Source organism: Teleopsis dalmanni, chromosome 2 (assembly GCF_002237135.1).
Source record: "Teleopsis dalmanni isolate 2A chromosome 2, ASM223713v2, whole genome shotgun sequence".
Classification (NCBI taxonomy): Eukaryota; Metazoa; Arthropoda; class Insecta; order Diptera; family Diopsidae; genus Teleopsis; species Teleopsis dalmanni.
Window position 1 is genome coordinate 2,993,001 of NC_051847.1, and position 24,550 is coordinate 3,017,550.

General features: G+C 30.1%; 2 protein-coding genes across 2 annotated transcripts; one reads left to right on the forward strand and one right to left on the reverse strand.

Annotated features, from left to right (window-relative positions):
- Positions 1-779: 779 nt before the first annotated feature.
- Positions 780-3,371, reverse strand: LOC119678101 (protein peanut-like). Its single transcript, XM_038089764.1, has one exon. It carries the CDS (start codon positions 3,157-3,159, stop codon positions 1,615-1,617), a length of 1,545 nt encoding a protein of 514 aa, XP_037945692.1. The 5' UTR covers positions 3,160-3,371; the 3' UTR covers positions 780-1,614.
- Positions 3,372-15,559: 12,188 nt separating this feature from the next.
- Positions 15,560-22,831, forward strand: LOC119678102 (protein deadpan-like). The gene is made up of 3 exons (XM_038089765.1): positions 15,560-15,803; positions 17,553-17,648; positions 21,426-22,831. Exons 1-3 carry the CDS (start codon positions 15,639-15,641, stop codon positions 22,698-22,700), a joined length of 1,536 nt encoding a protein of 511 aa, XP_037945693.1. The 5' UTR covers positions 15,560-15,638; the 3' UTR covers positions 22,701-22,831.
- Positions 22,832-24,550: the final 1,719 nt, after the last annotated feature.

Here is a 24,550-nt window from a genome sequence, read left to right on the forward strand (position 1 = left end):
TAGCGGGACGTAAATGCAACAAAAAAAAATTTTAATTATATATGGCATGTACATAAATTTCAATTTACGTATTAAGCTTAAAATGTTGATGTGAAAGAACTCTAAGCGTGTTAATACATTTTTACAAAATAAAAAAATGTTTTATATGCACGACCAGTAACGTATAAAATTTATTAGCGTGCTAATACGTTAGAAATTAAAACTTACATCAAATTACAAAAAAAAAAAATTTTTAAGAAGCATTTTTAAGCACACTCCCACACAGCAGAAAACCTTTTTAGCACAACTTTAAAATAGTCCATTGAAAAATCAATAACTCCACAGGCATTTCTTGTGCTTGAATGAAGTTGTCCCTATAAATGAAGTACCTCGATTAAGCTACTTAGTTGGCAACGCCGTTTACTCTACTATGAATAGTTGCAGACTACAGTGAACACTTCCTTTCGTTTTATATTGTATGTGTGTGTGTTTACATGTGATTTGTACAACTGACATAATTTATACAGCAATCTAGGGAAGGGCATGCTTTTTATGTTCTCTTTTTCCTTTTCTGTGCTTTTGCTGTGATGTAGTGGTGAATTGTGTGTAATGCTTTGCCCCGAGTGTAAATGAACTTTTCTCCAGAAGCAAAACTCAAAAACAGAAATTTTTATTTATGGAAAAATTTTCTGTAAATTGCATTTCCTGTTTTCGTACTGAAATTTCCATTAAATAAAGAAAGACTTTTTCATTTGTATAATTGAAGTAGAAATTTTTATTAAATTAAAATGTCGCGTATATACAGTTTGAGAAATACATACACAAATATTTAGATGTAAAACACAAATTTCAAAAACATAAATTCTTCTACAATTAATATATAAGGATTTTTATAATAAAATTCAAAATTATTATTAATAATAATAATTGTACTTATAGTTAGGATAATGGGCATAGGAAATATATAAAAGCAAACTTGTAGGATAAAGCACATTCTTTTAATCTTTTGTGGAAGTTATAAATAAATATTTTCCCGTAATGAGAAAGTATTAACTGTTACAAATGCGTTACTTCCAATTATCGTAATAGTAATTCTTTTTTTGGAATTGACACGCAAACAACTGCTACCAAATATACATTGTAGGGGCTATAATATCAGCGTCAGATGTTGCTTATTTATTAAGTATGACTCGACTAGCAGTGAACGTTCGTTGGTTTGTTTGTTAGTGGGAGAGGTATGAAATTAAAACATACAAGATCCTGGGAAAATTTCAATCAAGCACGACTCCTTACGCATATCTGTTTATATATAAGCTACGCAATCAAATAGAGACACACATACCTTCGTCCATAATAGAGTTTAGTAGCACCAATGCGATGCGTATCAATAGTTGCAAAACTGCGCTACGACAGTACATAAAGTTCATCAGTTGAAAACCCCACTTGCTGCTTCTGCTCTCCTACTGTCTTAGGTATTTCTCGCTTATAGTTTAACTAATGAAGACTTTATCAATGCAGAATATAGTTTTAAATATAAGTATTTTTAATACGATTTTAGGTATTCTAAATTTTTCTTAAACTTCGTCAAGTGTTAATATCCTTAGTAAAATACTGCTTTAGGATTTACCATTAAAATTAAAATAGTCCTTTCTTCTTTTTCTCTTTTTTGCCATCGACATTATCGCTGCTGCTATTCACACCCAAGCTACGTCTTTTTAGTTCTTCTAGCGTGATATGATTAACTTCTTCCCATTCTTTCTTTTCTCGCTCAAATTCACGCCTCTTCTCATCTAACTCACGTATCTGTAATTCCAGCGCTTTTTTGCGCTCTTCATGGCGTCGTGTTAGCTCCAATTCGGAATCCTTTAATTTCTGCATTTTTTCTTTAACTTTCATATCAAATACTTGTTCCATTTCGGCTTCCATTTTTTTCATTTTAAGTTCGTGTTCACGCTTCTCTTCCTCCATTTGAGTCAAAGGATTTTTGTTGGACAAACGTGCCTTACCATCAACGAGTCCCAACTCTGAAAGTTTACGGCAGCGATAGTTTTCATAATGAACGTTATTTGTGACATCTTTGAGGTCTTGTAGATGTGTGCGAATGACCATGTTTCTAAGTGCAATGAAATCGCAATGTGTCAAATTTTCCACTTCAACTAAACCCCAAGGATATCGTCGGCCTCTTACCTTTTTCCCATCGACTTCAATAATGGTATTTGCACCTACAACTGCAAATGGTACACGATTGCGTAATGTTTGTGTTGTTTTGATTTCTTCTGCTGCATCTTCAATCGTAGATGGAAAATCATAAATTTTTATCTTATGCTGTGCGATTTCATTAAGTATTTGTTTTTTAAACAAATGCACCTCATCGGGTGTGAGAGTGTCCGCCTTTCCAATGACTGGTACTAAATTAACTTTATCTGATAAACTCTGCATGCAAGCAATATCTAATGGCCTTAACCCGTGGCCAGAAGGAGCTATAAAATAAAGACAACAGTGTACACGATTATCCGGAATTTGCGTTCGATGCACACGCGATTCTGCAGTTAAGTACTCTTCATATTTGTTGTCTACATACTCTAGTATTGGTACCCAACAATCAGTGTTATCAACTGCATCTCCAAAACCAGGGGTATCTACTACTGTTAAAGTTAGATTCACACCATTTTCTTTGAGTAGCACCTTTGTTGCTTCTACAGCCACTGTTTTCTTCTTGCGTAGCGAAGGTCCTGGATACTGTTCATTATTATAGATGTCCGAAAGAAACATTGAATTTATTAATGTTGATTTACCAAGACCACTGGCACCTACTACCATCAATGAAAATTCAAAACCACGCTTCACAGCTTTGCGATACACTTGATTTGGCAAATTGGCAAACCCCACATATCCAGCTATCTCCATTGGCTTGTTACGTGCTGGTAGAGGTGGCTTTTGCTTCTGTTGTTGATTTTGGTTTTCTTTTTCCTGCAGTTCGGTTGTTAACTTATTTGAATCGCCGGCACTGCCGTTCGAGGCAATCGAATTTAAAGATCCATCGATATGACTTTTGCTTAAATTTGGTGGCTGCTGTGGCAGTGACGGTGGTTGCTGCTTATCTCTTAATGCTAATTGTGCCAGTGTACTAGGCAAGGATGATATTGCACCATTCACTGCGTTTGTTCTAGGACTCTGCATTGTATTCTTTTGATTTACTGATTTATTAATGAGTGCTAATTATTCCTTATATTTATATTTATGTTGCACATAGTTCACACCTATTTTTCGCTTTCTGTTTTACTTTTTGTACTTCAATTTGTATCAACAAAATATTGTATTGAGCAAAGCACTTATCAATTACTATTCACCAACAGTTTGCAAGAATGAGACACACGCGACTGAGTCCAGCGTTCCATATTTTTCAATACATATGTGAGAGCAGGCTAAAAATAATGCTCTTGCACTCAATTTATGGATTCATACAAATTATTATCGCTCTTATTAAGCACTGCCAGTTGCATTTTCTACAACATTTTTAAAATGCAATAATTTTTTTAAAAACAATGAGAATTATTAAAAACTTAAAAAAACAATGTAAAGCATTTTAACATTACGTTTTTTTCTGTTTTTGTGCATTTTTCAAATTTTATCGTAATTATATAGTTTAATATAATATAGTTAAGAACTTTTATATATATATATATATATATTAATTATTCTACATGTATAATATATGCAATGAATATTTTAAAATAAAATGTTTCAAAAACTCCTAAACGATTAAAATATCAAATAATTTTTAAGTAAATGCTTACAAGTATAAAGTTCTATGACCGTAAAATACGTGTGCCCAATTAATGAAAATAATACAATATTTATTATGTCAAACTGATATTATATGATTATAACGAAATAGTTTCAAATACACATTTCTTATAAGAAATATGAGTTGATATGTATTATAGATAATTATTGATAATATAAGATGATTATATGCATTTAATAATGCATGAATCCATTTTAATAACGTATATTTAAAAAAATCGTCTAACTACATAAACACAAACAAATTAAAATCATACATCAATATTTAATAGATTTATTGTTATATACATTTATTATTTGAGTTGGCAATGCTAAAATAAATTGCCGCAAAGACTAATATGCGCTCATTTTGAATTTGTCCTCATTTTCTCTATGTGATAAGAATTATAATAAGCAAATATTAAAAATAATGCAATATGGTATAAAGTTGGCACAACATGGTTACAGGTTCACAATGTGGATAAGAAAACATTAAATGCGATTAAAAACAATTGTAATAACAGCAAATATATTGTTTCACACATTTTCTGCATAATGTGCAATATAAACCCAATGCTTTAAATGTGTTTTCTTTGCGCATGACTCACATTCTCTCACGTCGAGAGTGGGGAATGAACATGTGCCCAGAAATAAATGCAGTATAAGTCATGGAAATATGTACATACAAATGTATAATTTGCTTCCTTGCTTTTTATTTGAATGCACTCTACAGTCCGCTATACATTTGTTAACAGTTCCGAATCATACACCATAGCATATCTTAAGTAAATAAATACTCATAATACAAACATGTTTTCCATATCTAATAAAAATTTAATATTGTTGTTTAGTAAAAATTGATTAATCAGAATATTTTCGAGACAATAAGTACCAGCAATATTTATTTAATATATTTAACATTTACAATTTTACGGACCGATACTTAAAGAACCATTGGCATATTGAGTAGTAAAAAAAAGTTACTCTGAATTGGCAATTTTTCCAAAATTTATTGTCAACCTGTAACGCCTGAGATAAGTATAATCGCACCGAAAAATGATATATACTTATGAGACCTTCTGAAATATTGTATCTTTTTATTGAAATTAAATTTAACACAGTTATTTCATGAACTGGAACACATTCAAGGTATTCCACCACTTCTCCTATTATATGATGTCACTTAATCACATATCTGTACTCTATTGATTAGAATTTTTGTTTGACCTTCTTGAAAGATATATCAGTTTGTTATAACAAATGATCATAACATCAATCATTATGTTCAATTATTAATTAATAATAATGATTACAGAAGAAGCAGTCGGGTTTACGTACCAGATCCACTCGTCAACAACAACGACCACCATAGGCTCACCACTCCCAATAGGGACGATATCAGCAAATCTTGATGAGCTATAAGAACAATTGCCAAATTAAATGAAATAAGTTTTGTTTATATGTGAGAATAAATTACTTAAGATTTCCCCTGAAATCGGATTCCTTAAAATAATTTTATTATACTAAATTAAACTAGTTTCAATTTCGATAAAATAAACTGTTTCGTTTAATGAAACTTTTACACATAAGCCTACAATAATAAATGAATCCAATTAAAATCCAAATTTTCAAATCAAATTAGAACTAAGTGTTTAGTAAAGTATTTAAGTATTCCCGCCAGGTAATATTGAGATTTAATATTCTAAAATCGTCAATAAATAACATGAGCTCATTTGGGTGGAAACAAGGAGTATTATGTTCTAAACCCATGCAATTTAAAATAAAAAACCATACATATTCTTAATTTTTATAGTAAAATTCTAATAGAATCTTAATTTTTAATAAAAAAAAGTTTTCTAAAATTTATTATAAAGTATATCTGAGACTTATACTGTTGCTAATGTGGGATTGGCCTCTACGTTTCAGTCATGAGTAGGGCTTTAATGTGTCATACTTTTCATTAATAAGTATAGTATAAGTAATGTATATATAATTTTCTCTCATAAAAGCATCTTTTGTATTGTATGATAATATAATAAATATTCAGAAATAATTAAAAAAGACCAATTTATTTCAAATACAGTGCTGTTACTTCGAATGGATTAAATCAGGGCTGTTCAGAGCAGATGCAATCGAGGGACAATACAAGTCTCTATACAGATTGGAGGGCCGTAGAAACAAATACGTTCATAATTGTTTTCGACAAAAATATAAATACGGTTATTATGTTAAATTTAATTTTATAAATTTATTAATTTAATTTCATTTATTTAGTATACAATAAAAAGTAATAAAATAATGTAGTTTTACCAGTACACCAAAAGAAAATTTTCGTAGTTATGGTACTTTCAAAATATTTCTCGTGCCTCACAAGCATTAGCCGTACTTTGGACAGCCGTGGATTAAGTTATCAATATTAATGAAAACAAGTCACCATTGAACCAAAAAAAAATAATACAAGGCAAACTGTACTTTGAGACCCGTTAGGCGATTCAACAACGAACTATTGTTAAGTTTTGACCGGTTATGACGTAGAGGTAAGCCATAGAAAGGGAAACTTTGGAGTTCTAATGCTGTGTAATAAATAGAGAAACATTCAACATAGTGGGGTTTCTGCTCCATGAGATAAAATGAAAACTCAGCCGTCAAAAATTTTATAAAATTCGTCTTATATGAATTGCTTTTTCAATATAAATAAATGGAAAAACCAAAAATCTTTTACACAAAATCGAAATTGGTGGTACTTCCATAATAAATCGAATGCAAGGTACACTTAAAATCTTAATTAATGTATTCATGTTTTTCAGGTAATATTCTTGTAAAACTGAACTCTTAGTTCTGTGGTATAATTACAGCTAAATACCAGCATTTAATTTTATTTCAATTTTATTTGCATTTATAGGAACATGGGGTAATAAATAATTATTTAAGTTGAATTTGATGTCCAACTGCAAAACATTATTTTCACCTACTTATTGCACTGGTATCGACAAGGATACCTGAAAACGCCCTCTTATTCATAATACACTAATAATTTTAGGGTGGATTGGTGCACGTTCCCATGCACACACAGCTCTGACTGCGCGTATCCTTCGATAGCTTCGCATGCCTTTACTATTGTAATTTAAATTCCCATACGTTCTGAGTCCCGAAACACTGTTTTTATTTTTAGTGTCGTTAGAAACGTTCTTACTTCTAATTTATAAAATTAATAAAAAAAGGGAGAAATTTCAATGCATAAATGCAACTTTACTCATATGCATAAAGGCGATATATAGAAGGTAGACACACAAGAGAGCCGTCATATTGTCCTTTACAATTGTATGCATAGACGCTTCCTTAACTTCCTGGCTTTCTTCCGCATAGCAGTACATGTATCTGCATAGCAGTGGTCTCAGCGATGTGGTGGTGGTTTCATACTTGACTTCCCCCTTTTGCACGTGGATTTCAAAAAGTTTAAAAATACTTGCAGAGGTGATCGTGAGAAAATTTTTTTCTCATAATTATTTATTTTTATAATTTTCTCAGTAATTTTAATTTACTTTATTATTATTGATATGTGGGCATATTAAATATTTTATATTCTGTGTGGTTTTATTTCGTACCCATAGTTTTAGATGGGTTGACTGTACTTTCCACAATTTAGATGAGAAGAGGAAGGACTGTTCTGTTACAAAATATAATTCTTCAAAAATGATTGAATGAAAGACTACTTGATATATTTATTAGTAGCAACTATATTGTAATGAAAAAAGTAAGTTGATAAAATCCAATTTAGTTTTGACCAGTCTATAAAATATACCGATAATGCGATGTCCGTTTATCTATCTGTCTCTTTGATAATCTGCTCTCTCAGTTATCAAATTTAACGAATAAAGTTTAAAACACAATCTTTTTCGAAATAATGAATTTTACACTATCTCATACATATAGATAAAGTGAGTGAAGTCAATAATCGAAATTCAATTTTCTTCTTTGTTTGCTACTGACCAGTTTGTAGAAATCAAATGCTTTATACTTTGCCTTATTAAATTATCTATTCATTATACACTAAGTAGTTCTGGAACATAACAAGATAATACTAATAGAAAGAATGAAAGAAAGAAAATATAAGTATTCAATTGGGGTGTTACTATAAAAATCGGATATAATTAATGTTGAAATTTAAAGCCTAAGGTTTAGTAACTGTTTATTAAATCCTGTCTTTGTTTTTAATTTAAATAAAAGTGTACATATATTCAGAAAAAATCTTACTAAGTAAGAGATAAACTATACACAGCAAAAATGACTAATTAAATCCCTACCCTTGACCAGCTTGTGCTTTACAACATTCTTTATTATTTCCGAGTCAAAGACATATAACACAAAAAATTTATAAAATCAGTTCTAAAGAAATTTGTATTTTTAATTATAAAGTATTCATCTAATAAAAACAAAAGGTTGAAAGAACAGGTACTTACACAGCCCCAATACGTGTGAATGGAAACTTGAAGACAAACTAACTGATGCTGGAATCCACGGACATAGATTTAGATCGGACATTCCAATGGAACTTAGATTTCGATGGTTTTTCAGGCAAAGAGTTGTGTTGTAGAATGTCTGAAAAACTGATACAAAAAAGCCAGCATTATTATATACTTGGATAGATAGGAAGCTGTAAATTCTCTCCAATCTGTTAACACCAAATCCAAGTTGTTCACAAGCAGTAAAAGTTTTCAATATATCTGAGTTGACTATTATAAATAGGCACTCGTCTGCATACTTGACGATTTTCAGACAGATATTGGTACTGTAGAATGCCTTAAAAGGCAATATAAAACGCCAGTATATTTATACGAATATATTTGGATTGACAGGCAGCTATAAAATCTTTTTAATCCGTGATTACCAAATCCAAATTGCTCAGAGGCAGTAAAAATTTAATATCTAAGTTGACTATTGAATAAATAGCCAACTTTATAGATTGAATTTGAATAAAGCTATAAATAAAAATCAATATAACCAATATGCTTTTACTTTGTATATAACCAACAGTGATTTTCAAAAATAAATTCTATTTAATAGTATTTATTTATAAAATCTGAACCCAATTTCAAAATCAGGTAACATAATTAACAGAATAAACTTATAGACATCAAAATAATAAGAAAATTGATTTGACCCTCAATGTCGGTAGAGAATGCGTAATCTTTTCAAACTCTAACGTAACCCCTTCAAAGATTTTTAATCTGCAAGAAGAAAAGATAAACAAAGCATGCCAATCGTTAGAAAGGGGAGATTACTTAAGAAGTCTTAGAATTACTTGCCGCACAGCCAAGACAGGACAGCTAAGAAGTTATAGTAGCAGAGCGTGCAGCATCAAAAGCAGCAGATGTTTATGGATACGAATTGAGCAACTTTTCCTTTTTTGGCACATGCCTTCATTATCCTGTCAAGACAGCGCAAATTTATTTCAATTAAGACCGAAACATTTTGCAGCCGCTCACAAAATCACAAGAAATTTTTGTAACGGCCGTTACGTTACTTTATCTAATAGATATGGTCAATTTTTTTGAGTTTTTGCTTATACAAATAGAAACATCGAACGAAATTTGAGGTCAGTATTGTGCAATATAAGTGGACAGTTGTGTACTCTCAATAAGTGGAGTGTGCCGGAATGGCTAAAGTTTTTCGCGCCTCTGACTTCTGTTTATTGCATTCGGCATTAAGGACTTATAATGTTATTTCAGTTGTATAGAAAATATCCCTATATATAATATTATACATCTATATATATTTTAAAATTAATAAAAAAAATATAAATATAATTTTAAAAATGAATTATTAATAAATATCTGAACTTTTATTGGTGAGAAAATATTTCCCATCGAATACACAACCGCACAGAAAATGTTCCCACCAGCTCAGAAAGTTCTAAAAATACTGTGCCGTCCGTCATATAAAAAATGAGGTTCACATGCTCCACAATTTGTTAAGGCTAAGGATACAGCAATACAGAATTTAAGGTTAAGATTATTTAAGGGGCGCTAAGCGTTTAGGGGAAGCGTATGCCCTGCTGATTAATAAGAAATCAGAGGAACATAAAAATAAAATTAAAATTAATGTGTTTTAATGTTGAAATCGTGCGTTTCATGACTTTTTTAGTAGCACACTTAAAAAGTGTGAAGAACGATCTTCATGTCGACATGAAGAAGCAGAGCAATGAAGGACAGAAGGATCTCAATGCCCGTTTAAAGCATGAGGAATGCTGTAATTGATTCTTTATGTGATGTAGTCAACAATCACTGGATTGCCAAATCTATAGAAAATTAAAATTAAATTCATTTGAAGGATTTATGCAGCTATTTATGCTACATAAAAGTATTTGAAGTATTTTATTTTACATGAATATGAGATATCCACAAGTTCCCAATTAACATGAGTTTTATTTAAAGCTTTATAAATTTTTTTATGAAGACTTGCTGATCTGTCAAATTTGTTTTAAATATGAGACATGACCTCATAGTTGTTATTGTCAATTATAGTTTTTTTTATTGCTTACCTTTATTTTTTTTTAATTTAAGTAAAATTATATTTATACACATTTTTTATTGATTTTAAGTATAAAATGCATATATTTTTACAGATTGTTTTAAGTTCTATTAAATTTATAAGTCGATCTTCAGCTATTTGTTTCGAGAATGAGTAAATGTTTATCGTTACATACATATATGAATGTATGTACATCGATTTAGTAGAAATGAATACGAATTGGATGTGGTATATTTATTTTAAAGTTAATAAATTGTAAATTGTATTCTTTAATCGATCTATACTGATATTGCACAATTATATGCAATTTACATACATATGTATATTATCTTAAAAAGAGGAGCTTAAGGGGAAAACCATGTCTCCGATGGAGTGATTAGATGCAGATAGCACTAACCGCACTTAATGTAAGTGACTGTACAAAGTGTGCATGGAGCAGAAACGCCAGAAAACGAGTGCTGCGTCAGATAGATTTCTAGGAATGATTTGTTAGCGCCAACTAAATGATTAAGAGTAATAAATATTTTATATATTCAAAATATAAGTATGAGTATATACTACACATGTACCTATTTTTGTATATATGTATTTGTTTATATTATACAATTGTAAACACATATTTTTGTTGTGGTTAATAAACGGTTTAAGAGAGTTTAATTTGTTATTAAAATAATTTTTACATTACAGTCATTTACAGTCAATTAAGAAGAAAACTTCCATTATCAAATATTTTATATAATATATAAATCTGCATTATTATACCACATTTAAAGCTGTTCTATAAATTTCATTGACTATAATTTGTTCATAATAGTAGAGTTATGTTTAACAGATGTTTTAAGTAATGGTTTAAGTGCTGCCTAAATCAATGAGAAACACTGTACTTTTTAAAATAACTAAAACCATAACAAAAAAAATAATTCAAAAGATAACATTCACAAAGAGTACATATTACCACTGATTCCTTCTTTTAATTATATAGTATGTATTACCACCGACAATTTAGCATTCGGTGATGCTTAGTTTATCCCATTTAGACGTCTGTAGATCGGTAGCCAGGCTTGCGTAACTATTGCATTATTTTATTTGAATCCAACACAGCTTAAATTGGTCATTTGTGATATCACATGATTCAAGTAAGACTCCTTCATCAAATATCAGTCCCCGTTGCACCATTTAGTTTATATCACAAATTGTAGTTACATGATCTCTTTTTTTGAAATGTGAACAGAGAAGGAGTTCAGTGCTTTCTTCTTTAACATTAACGCAACAGCATCTGCAGTAGTCAATATATTTGAAACCTTCTTTTAAGTATGAAAAAAGGACTTCTTGTTTTTTGAGGTCCCGTATTGACCCACTTTTGGGAACATTCATTTATTCCATAATTTATTTATTTCATTAAGATATATTTTTTTTAAGTATAAGTTCATATGTCTTTATAAGAAGATCAATTTTTTAATTTTCTGAAATAATTTGAGTGGTTGTTCCATTCTTTGCTAGCATGTTTGGCTGCATATCGATATGCCGCAGCATTCAAAATTATAAATCAAATTGCGGAGCTGAATTAGAGATTTGTTGTTTTAAAGCCCATAGCCCTGGGCTAGCCTACTGGGATTATCACCTGTGTAGGGATATCATGTCGATTACGGAAAAAAAACTCTATACAGTTCAATATTACATTTCAGAGATGAGATATAATGTAACTCCATGAAGAAGACGCAATAGATCTCTAGGCCACAGTACAAATTCTGCCAACATAAAAATAATTATAAAAATAAACTCAAAAATATGTGCAAACGTAAATTAACTTTTGAACTCAAAAATACTTATCTTTTTGATATAATATAAAATCTTACATTTTTTTAACCTCAGACATGTCTACCTTGTCTACCAATTTTTTTTTAGTTTAGGGTTATTGAACACAAAAACAAACCTATATACATAATACGTACTACAACTCTGAAGGAATAATGACATTTTATCAAAGTAAGAAACAAAAAATTAATTCCCATAATATAAAAGAAGGCAATATTAAATATAAGAAAAAGGATTAAATTTAATTTCTCATTTTAGGAACTCCTTGAACTTTACCAGTTTAGGGGTTGGTATGTTCCTTAGCAACAAAGAAATATGCCAAGATCTTAGATTGACCATATAATTTAGTAAGTCAACTGAAAAATTGATATTGGCAAAAAATTAATATTTTTTTAATAAGCACTAAATATTATTTTTTATATTTTTGTACATGAAATTTTTTTTACTTCTCCAAAATATTACTCAAAAAATCACTCAAATCTCAAACTGCTAAATTTCTGTTCATTTTGCAAGGAAGCCAAATTTTCACACGCTAATGGCTTAAATCCGAATTGAGTCGAGTTGAAATAATATTTGTAACCTTTTTTAGAGTTGCCAAACGCAATGATGATCAAATTTATTCCCTTTAATTGCTTTTGGTGCGACTTAATGATTTATCGGTTGCATCTGCTTTCCCATTGAAGTTTTAAAAAACTAAATTATTATATAAGCTCGTGTGTGACATCATGCGTTAAGATTTATTTCTTACTGTCATTCGTTAGAATTCAATGGGTATCTTAAGATACATTCAGGTAGGAAACCATTTCAAAATGTTGTAAGTTATATCAATAGTAACCCTTGTTTCGGTCTAGCAACCACTAAGAAATCTCATCTGCACACAGATTTCTTTTTAACTGTCTTAATATGCGCCCATGCAACCCCCACTTTTTGCTTACATACAATATTGACTCGTGTAGAACAGCTGCAATGTTGCAAAAGTTCAATCAAGCCGGCTGCAAAAGTGCGTCAGTTTTTTGACCGAAGTCTCTGCTGAGTCGACAATATTCAGACAATAATGACTGATTACCGAGTAAAACATGTAATTGATTTCAATATTTATTTTCTTGTATTTATTTTCTTGTATTGTTAAATATTTTTCATAGAAGTATCAAATGTAAACAAGAAAATATCTATATACGACATCAGCCACAGCTGTACGGCTTAAATCTGTGAACACAAACATTCATCCTTTCGGTGAGAAGAAAATTACAATTTAAATTAGTTTAATATATGTCTTTATTGGCCTTTAATTCCTGTTCAATCTCCTTTGACTAAAGTTTAAGCCATTCTTTTGTTGTTAAGTTATTAAGCGAGGTTAAACGTCGCTTGTTAAATTTTAACTAATAGTTGAATTTAACTCATTCAAGGTATTAGAGAGATTATTACAATGCTATATAATAATAAAGTTAGTTTTATGCCTAACATATAGTATACTAGTTTAATATAATATCGTAAAATAAAACAAATATTATTCTTGTTCACATTTATACTGAATCTACATTGTCTAAGCTTTGGCAAGATTTTACATACACTCTTACTTTTTCACTACAAATATATGTTTTTGTGTGTTCGAACATAAAAATCTAGCAAAAGTCTAATCAGTGTAGACGCCTAGTTAGCTATATTCAAGCTGTCATAAATTTTGCTTATGCCTAAACTCATTTGGGATTCATGTAAGCATTTGTTAAACTTTAACTGAGATATATTTGTTGTTTAAAAACTAACCTTCTACATTCCAATGTCTGCCTGTCCCTTGATCACTGGAACGGGGTTTCTGCTTTTGACTTTCACAGTCCAATGAGTAAAATTGGTTAATAAAATTGTACAATATTTTTAGAATCAGTATAATTTCACGAAGAGGGCATAATAGTATTAAAGGTCGCGATACAATATCTCTTAAAAATAATACTTATTATTATAACTAGACAACTTCAGCAAAACTTTTTTCGGTCCATCGGTTTTAGTACAAATAAGTTTGTCTACTCTTTAGATAATTAAATGAGATCCTTAAGAATAATTTTTCATTTTAATATTTAAATGAAATTATTTTGTGACTTGTTAATGTTGTGTAAAATAATAAAATTTCTTAGAAAGTTTACTTAATATCCCCATTTGATGAACTGTGGAAGATAAGAGGATCTATAACATAGATCCAACTACTGGTAGAACTGGTAAATCAAAAGTAAAATGAATTCTATGAACTTACTTACGGCTCAGTTAGTAGGTGCGTACCGTAAGAATTTAAGCCAACTATACCTGTGTATTTCGTTTTGACTTAAGTTCTTACGGTACATGCCGACTAACTGTGCCTTTAACCAGTTAAATAAAATTTTTTTCAATGTGTATTTCATTTCACTCAGTTAATATAAAGTCTCTTCAGAATTCAGAACTGCCAGATTTTACTCGTAAAATATTTTGGTCTTACGGCAACTCTATTCTGGCGCTTAATTCTCGGATAATTCACATCAAACCAATCCAAAATAAGTGTTCGAGTAAATAAATATTCTTCCCAAGCAGAATTCAACGAATTCTGATCCATAAAACGAATTGAAACAATCGTTTGAGCATCATCTGAACGTGAAATCAGCAAAAATTTCGAGTGGAATTCATACACATGCACGCTTCAATGGATGTCGTCTATATGAGCGCATTTGCACTAATCAAAAAATTATGCCACTGAGGGTACATTTCATTTGAATAGAAACGAACCCAACAACAAAACTTGCACAATTTATGATAAACGAGTGTGCAGGAATTTTCTCACTGGACAAGACATTTTAGTTCTCACACTCGAGTGGAGTGAAGTGGAGTGGAGTGAAGCAGAGTGCAAAGGAACGTCATTATCAACGCGTTTGCGGCATCAGTACGAAGGGTTGCTGCTGTTCGGCTAAAGCGCCCAGGTAAAGCGAAAGAACAAAAACAACAAAGTTCATGTGCGTGAGAAACAAAAACACGAAACACCTCAAACAGGCGAAGACATAGAAAAAAAGGACACGATCACGAATTCAATGTCTTGCCGAACACTTCGTGTTACCGTTTCTCTGGTATTTACGTTTTAATATATATTTTCTTGCGCTGCGTGTGCGAGGATCAGTATCCTTTTGGATTTCGGTGCGCGTGTTTTGATCGCGCAAGCATTCGGTACGGTTAAGTTTAAATTCGTTAATTAAGCGCAAATTGAAAAATTTATTTACTTAATGAACATTTAAAAAATTATTAAACGTCTTCAGCGCGTGTGCAATAATAAAAAATTTATTTTTAATGTTATTTGTTAAAACTTTACGTTAACCAAAGTTTAAGTGTTGTGTTTAATTAATATTCTATATTTTTAAGTTTTTCAAAACTCTCCCTAAACGATCTATTCAAAAGAAATCTAATTGATTGATTACTAAACTTCAACAACAATTTTGGATTATTATCACGTCTCGACAAACTGGATTATTGTCTAATAATATTTTCAGCTGAAAGGATTATAATACTTCATAGAAATGGATTACAAAAACGATTTAAATTCTGATGATGATTTCGACTGTTCGAATAGCTACGGTGGCGATAACTTCAATAGCAATAATAATTCTAACTCTAGCTTTAATGCCAATGGACAGTCTCGGACATCTAATCCAAATGGTCTGTCCAAAGCTGAACTGAGAAAGGTAAGCTGGCATACGAGTGCAAAGAAACTCTTAAATGAATTACAAAACTGCATTAATCACTCTTATTGTGTAGGGACTCACAATTAATAGTTGACCTATGACCAATTAATAGTTGATCAATTTGATTTGATCAAAATTTGTAAACATAACAAGATATTAAGTCTGGAGTCTAAACTGAAAGTTTAGTATAAAGTATAAAATAGACATGATCTTAGGATTTATACGATCATATGAATAATTAAGTATTCGTTAATACTTAGAGAAAAATTACTGAAAGTTTTGCTACAAATTACTGAAATGAGAAATTTAATGTGATATTAATTAAATTAAATTTTATTAATTTTCGGTTCTAAAATAATTTTACATCAAAACTATATTAACTGAAACTGCTTTAAGTATTAAAACTTAACTCTAAGTAACCGTGATTGTTATTCTCTTTTCATAAAGTATTTCAAACTATTTAAAAGCTACAAAAATATAGTCTGGAGTATTTCTGAATAATAACAAATTATTTTGTCTGCATGTTATATAGCTAACAATAGTTTAGTTTAAATACAAATTATTTTAAAATGTGTTTTTTCTATATTAATTCTTAGAAAGTAATCAAGTAATCCTCTAATATTGCTAATTAGCTTAAACAAGGTGCAATTATAATAAAAATGAATAAAAATATAACAAATTGAAAATTTTCAAATTAATCGAAAATATATTCAAAAACAATATCTCTCAAAACTATATTTTTAAAGCATATATAGGTATGATATGAACATTAGTCCTTATATCATTTCCTTTTAATATTTTGATTTTTATCTTAATTGAATTACTATTTCATAATAATTTTGAAAGTAGGTAGAGTTTATTGTTTATATAACTGCTAACATCTTTTAGTAATTCTACTACTGCCTACTTAAAGGTCTACGATTACATATTTAGGGGGTAGTGGTTTGTTTGATAAACAAATCTTTGATAAAATATTATTTAATTCAAAATAAATCTCACCACCTCAGTTTGAACCATTATAAATATAAATTATTTTATTTATTTATTTTATTAACAAAGTTATAACATAATTAAAAGAAATTATATCTAACTTAAATTTGCAGAAGCTATAGCTACTTAAATATAAATTAAAAATGTATAAAATTAGCAAAAAGTATTTGAAATTTTTAAGATACATTTTTTAGGATAGAGGATCTTAGAACAAAAATTACTTTAACTGCACATCAAATTAATGGAAAGAGAAATTTACAATTTTAATCCACTCACTTTACTACTTTTCGATTCTGAAATAGTTTTGCATCAAAAACTAGTATTTTGTAGATGCCATCACTAAATTCACTTCAAAACTGCGAAAGGAATTTTTGATATTAAAGTATTATATACCAAACGGTAACTAAAACCAACAGTTAACACCTTCAAAATATCAGAAATCCCCATTATTCGGAAACATTTTCTTTACTAGACTAACAGTAAGCGGCTATTCCTCGAAAATGCTTGCGCTAAATGACTAGAAGAATGCGAAATTACGAGTCCTTGAAGAGGGTAAATTGATTTTGCGCGACATCTGTTCCAAAAATTTGTTAAGTGTCGTTAAGACAAAATATTTGTAGACTTTATTCAGGTAGCGTTTAGTACGAGTAGTGAAAACCTTGAATGTTTATTATGCAGTTTTTATTATTATTATTATTAACTTATTATTTTGCGTACTCGAAACTATATAATTTGGGTGTTCATCTTATTTTATTACAGACTAATAAACCAATTATGGAAAAACGTCGGCGAGCACGCATAAATCATTGCCTAAATGAGCTCAAATCACTGATTTTGGAAGCGATGAAAAAGGACGTAAGTTAAATAAACTAAATAGCAATTTTTTTTTTAAATAGACAGATACAAAAGATATATTAAATTTTAATCCATGTATTATTATTTAAATTATTAGTTATATTTTTATTTAAGTATTATGTGCGCATATGGTATTTTTAGAAGAGATACTAAATAAGGTTGAAACGGAAAAGTTAACAGAATGGACTTCTTTTCATAATTTGTTAGAATTTAATTAAATTTGATTTAAAATACATTGATTTATTGCTTTTATGTTCTCAAGGCTTATTGGGATGAATTGATGTTTTAATTAGAGTCCATTTTATTCAACATGATATTCGAAATTTAACAAAACGACGATGCAATATTTTAGTTTAAATAAATATTAAAATTCTTAGTAAAATAATTACCATGCAAATTATAAATTAAAAATAAACTTTGTTTAATAATTAATCTATAGATTGGATATAAATCATTTCTTTCGAAACCAAACCAAATTCATATGATTGTACACGAATTCGAAACATATGGACTGACTGTTTGAGTTTTATGCTAGTGATGCGCTACTGTTGTCAATTTCGCAGATCTTTATTATAAATATAGCAAATCATTTTTGTAAAAATACTCACTTTAGTACACCAAGTGGATCCAATAGAGCTTATGCATTCATTTGCTCTGGCATCTACTAGGATAACGCTTGCAACCCCATATTAAAAGTTCGTACCGTTAATTGGAATAAATGAATCTGTTGATTATCCTATTATTATAAATTCGTTTATATTTGTATATAAATCCTTAAAAAAATTTACCATGGATTCGTTAGTTCAGTAAACAGAAATACTTTTACTTGAAGTAAATTTCAAGTGCACTCACTTGAAATTTAAATTTATAAAGGACTAGTTGTTCTTAAGCTTGTAATATATTTAAAAAAATTATTTCAAATCATAGGTCACTTGATCCTATTATTTCTTCTTTTTTAAGAAATCTCTCCATGTAGGACAACGCCTATAATTTCTTTATTGGCTATTGACATACATAAGTCTAAAGCATACATTAATGTATTTTATTTAGTTTTTCAATGAGTTTTCAAATTCTCAATGACAATTTCAAGTGTTATCCCTCCATGCTGGGATTCTCTTTAAACTATCAAAATCACTTTCTTTTTAAGAATTTTGTTTTACTACTGCACAGTCTTAGTGATAAGAGCGGCAAAAAATCAAAAGTTCCCATATTTAACTAAATTATAATAATATTTAATTGAGTACGAAATTTTATTAATAATCACTGGAAAAAACGCAAAGCATAAGAAGAAAGAAGGTTTACTTCTTTAAGTGTTAACAAGCCGAAAATTAAATACTGATAAATCATAGCGGAATTGATAAAAGCAAATAAACTCAAAAAAAAAAAAAGAAAAAAACATTCATAATGTACCAACAAGCAAAAAATTCAGTCTGAGAAAATTGCATATATTCAGATACACAGATACAAACAGACGGAGAGAGAGAGGAACGAAACGATCTTCCGACGAACCAAACGTCAATTGACAAGAAACACAAACCCATAAAAACCTGTTCAAATGCAACATCACACATAACTACTGTGTGATGTGCGAATTTAGTGGTCTTTAGTCTAAAGAAAAAAAGAAATGCCGATCTTCTGGTCGGATCCTGCTGTGCACGAAGCGATCGCACTACATTCACACAAACAGCCTTTCGTATTGTGTGAGAAAAAACGTCAAAACCAATGATCATGAGCAGCACAATTTTTATGCATTCAATTTCATTATTATCAGTTTAATTACGTTTATGATCATGACCAAATAATCAGTTATTCCCAACCAGCAACAAATAGTTCGCACAAGTTCAGGTTGATCGTAATGCTGATGATCTTCAAATCAAGATCGTCATTATGTGGTATGTAGATATATGTAGGTATATCAACCATTATATAAAAAAAGAAAGAAGAAAAAAATAAGAAACTAAAACAAAAGCAAAAGTAAACACAAAAAATGAAACCTGCGTGGGAAAGAGTGTTTTTGCCTGTAAAGTACACAGACACGATCGTGTAGACAAGTTCCCTTTAAAAAGCATAAAAATGCTTAGCATGCCTGTATATGCAGCCGAGTTCTACCGACTCAGTGAACCACAATGTAATGCTTGTTGCAGATCGAATAAAATTGCTGTTGTGCTGTTGTTCTGTTGTTATTACGAAAATCACAGCAGCTACTCACTTTTCACGATAAATGATTTTGTCTCTGTCTTCGGAATGCTGTTAAAGATCGTTTGTGCGCATCACTTTAATTAAATATCGACTGATCAATATGAGACCTGAACTTCTTGGCAACGATCCATTTGTAGGAAGTAGAAGTAGAATTTAAAGGTATAAACTCAGCTCACAAACTCAATAACTCAGTTTTTCTTCTGTTGATCCTTTGTAATTCGGAAATTAGACAACTTAACTCGTTGTCTGTCGATTTATTTCTGTGGTTTATTATTTTAGCTTACTTTTTCTGAATTTACAAAAAAAAATCCAAAAAAAAATGCTCAGACTTTGTCCATATGAATACACTCTTTTTTGTTTATGTGTCTGGCAAATTCGTGCTGTGATCATAAATTTGCTAATACTCACATACATGAGATCACAGCGAACAAAGGCCGGTTGATTAAGACCCTGATGTGCTTATTTGTGGAGCAAAAATCTGAGAGTGCTGCAGTCTCGGTTTAACACACTTCTTTTTGGCCCTTGGCATGGTCATTTTATTGCAGATTTCATGCTACTGCCACCGATTTTGCTACTCTCATTCTCATCCCAAGCTTTTTTCGATTATGTAATTGTTGTTGGCTTTTTAGAGTCTTTAACAAATTGCAATCAATTAGAATATCCATGCTTTACCACAAAACACATTCTTTCCACCATATCAAAAGAAGCTCTTTAGAATTTCAAGCCAAAATATGTTAAATGCGAATTATGTGAGTAAACAGATCCGAAAGAAAAAAATATGAGCTTAAATATTTTAAAGCAAAGCGGCCTCTTTTATTTTCGTAGCGCTTTCTGGATGAAGGAAGCATGGGAAAATGTTTTTGTTCCCATCAATTTTTCTTACATTGATGACAGAATAACTTCAAAAAAGTTTTGTTTAGACTGAATATATGTATATGGTGGCCAAAATATATCTTAAAAGATATCAATTCAATAAAATCTAAAATAATAAAGTCTTCAAATATTTGATCAAAATAAAATCGTAAAATCGTAAATCTATATAATAAGATTCTCACCATCACATATTAAAGCGGAAGATTAAATAATTTAAAATGTTCTCGTTATAAAACACGCATAATTTTAGACATTTTTATGTTTCAATAAAATACAATTTTAAAAATCAATAGCCAAAGTGCCAGCTAACTTCACTCAAACGTAAGAAAAAAAATTGAGATAAAAAATATAATATAGGTATTCTAAGAAAATGGAATTAAAATTAAGAATAATAAGAATAAGAATAATTAAGAATTAAGAATAAGTAAAGTAAAATTTTTGTATAAATATTTTTAGAATTGAATGGGAAGCAGATATAAATGTATTATATAGCATATTTTAAATGAACTCGGCAAACTGTTTGATTTTTAATAAAAATTCATTTTTCTTTAAGGTAGTCCAAGAAATTTACCATATTGCTTTAGAAAGGTTCAGAATTAAATATATTATTATTTGTTTTAATATTAAATTTATAGATTATTTTTTAAGTTAATCTCATAATCATATATATTGCTTAAACTCTCATTACGTCCATTTATTTTATAGCCTGCACGACATACAAAACTTGAAAAGGCTGATATACTCGAGATGACTGTTAAACATTTACAATCAGTACAACGACAACAGCTTAATATGGCTATACAAACAGATCCAACAGTTATACATAAATTCAAAACTGGTTTTGTAGAATGTGCCGAAGAAGTAAACCGATATATCAGTCAACTAGATGGCGTGGATGTGGGCGTTCGTCAGCGGCTTTCGAATCATCTTAATAGCTGCGCCACTGGTCTGGAACAAATAGGTTCGATGACGAATTTTAATAACGGTTATCGTGGTCAATTGGGTGCTACAAATGCATCCGGTCTCTTTGGTGCAGCTTTATCAAATCCTTTGACACCCAATGTTAATCAACAAGGTGGAATATTTCCACCTCTACCACAAGATTTGAATAATAACAGTAATCATGCGACGCCTATACAAATGGGTGGGGTGCAGTTAATACCATCTCGTCTACCATCTGGTGAATTTGCCTTGATAATGCCAAATACCAATACAAATACAACAAATCTTCTAAATAATAATACTCTTTCAAATTTACCGTTTGGTAACTGGCCACACGCTTCAAACACAGCAACAACAACTACCACATCACAGTTGCCAGTGAATGCTCCGCAAATGAATGATATTGCTAAAAATTATAATCGGTTAAGTGCTTTCAGTAAACCACAATCGCAATCACAAACGCAGCCGCAACAAGTTCCACAACAACTGATACAGCAGTCAAATCAACCGAAACATTCGTCTCTACCCACCCATCCAAATATGAACAAAAACATCAACCTATTTACTTCAAATCATTCGACAGCATTCCATCAACCACAAAATAACTTACATCATAACTCTACTGCAACTACAAGTCCACCACTGAGTCCTATATCATCGATCTCTAGTCATGGTGATGACTCTATCATGCACACCAGCTCAGAATACATTAACTCTCGTCCAGCTACACCACCGCAAGATCACAACACTAGTCAAATCCAGCAACATAACTTTTCAGGGGTTTTCAATACACCTCCTTCAAGTACAGATACCTCTTTGTCGCATTCACGCTTGTCTATAAACTTGCAGCAACAGCAAGTCACCTCGACCAGCGGCAGTGGCAGTGAACTTAATATCTCTCTTAAACGTAGCATCTCAGAAGTGGCAGACTCTAGCGATAGTTCGGATGAACCTTCGACTAAGAAATTTGCCAATGACACCAAAAAAGAATTACTTGTGAGCGATGAAGATCGGGACAGCATGTGGCGTCCGTGGTAGCTTTCGAAAGTGGTGAAGGTGAATTTAGGAAGCCGCTATCGTTAAATACTTGTTTTGTTGTAACATTTATAAGATTTTTGTTGAGATTCGTTACATTTTTACAAATTTAACGAAACTGCTTTGATGAAAGGATAACGCGTTACTTTTATTTGTTGAATTTTTATTATTCTTTTATATTAATAACTATTCTTTTATTTAATAATTTTAAGAGTTTTGTTTAAAAATTATTATTCTTTGATGAACATGTACAGAAATGAATCGTTTAAATCTTTAATTTACTTTTAAAACATTTATCTATTATCAGTTACGTTATGTTTTTCAAACCAATTTTTGCTATTTTTAAATGTTTAAGTATTTCTATTTTTTAATATATTATAGTTATCTGTGATTTGTGTATAATTTTGTATATTTTTTATAATTTAAGTTTTTCTAATTTTTATGTTTAAATCTTTTCAAAATGTGGAAAGCAATCAGTTTTGCTTAAAATTAATTATTTAAGTTTTATTACATTAAGTTTTGATTTTCATGATAAATAATTTGAAATTTATATATGGAATATGCATAATTAAAAAAGAAAGATGGCTGCAATTGTATGATAATAAAATGTATGCGAAATTACACTACATAAAGTTCTTATTAAATGTTTATTAATTTTTAATAAATAAAAATTTCTGATATATCACGTTTTAGTTTTTTGTGTAAATAAAAAAACCCGCTTTCATTCACTTCCTTCAATATTATAGTATATATCGGGGCTGTCCAAACCACGCCCCACGGCCACGCGATTTTTTTCTTATCCACCACAGTTACATAAATTATCCCTTGAGATATTTTGGTAAAATTAAATTATTTTATTGGGATACCATATTCAAAAAAAATTCAATTGAATAAATGAATAAAACTAAATTTAACATTAACACCGTATCTCCAAAAAAAACCATGGACGTATGTACTTGTGGCTACAGCCCTCCAATCTGCACAGTATTTTGTATTGGCTCCCGAACGTATCTGATCTGGATAGATGTGTAAAGTAAGAATAACATTTTATTTAAAAAGAAATTAAAAAGAAATTTTTTCTGGCATAAGGGTCAGAAATTAATTACCCATTAAGTTTTAATTTTGGAATTGAAACAAATGCAATAAAGAAACTTCAATCTATACTTGAAGAAACTTAATTACAACAAAAAAATTGAAAAAACTATCACTAGTTTTCTTCACGAAAAACCTATCTAGCTAAAAGTAGTTTGAAGTTTTTTCAACAATTTGGACATCTATATAATTTAGCTATCTCTGACCAAAGAATCTATAGTACAAAGAAGTGCCACGCTCATACAAACGAAATACCCACTTTATTTTGCTGGTGGATTTATAATAAATCCACCCAACCTCATGCAACAATGTTCGATCGAGTCACAACTGGTATGATGTCCAATTCAAACTCATTGCAACCCACAATTGTTTTTATACGCCTGTTTCTTTTGCCTTTCTTGTTTTTATTTGTCTATTTAATTAATATACATGGATTAGAAACGAAGTGAATGGTAAAGAAATCCCTCAAATAATTTTTCGATGTACTTTGTTGCTTTATCTTCTTGTACTGGAAAGGCCCATATCATAGGAGTAAAGAGTAATAAAATATATTATTTTTTTTATTGCAACAAATGATGCACTACAAAAACCATTATGTATGTACAAATGTGATATTGGAGACATTAAGTCTGCAGTATATTAATACGTATGTTTTTATTGCACATTTGTGTATATATTTTACCTCAAAAGGAAATACTTCTTAATAGTTTGATTTTTTGTTGACTTTTTGTGATTATTTTAAAAAATATTTTTTAGATTCA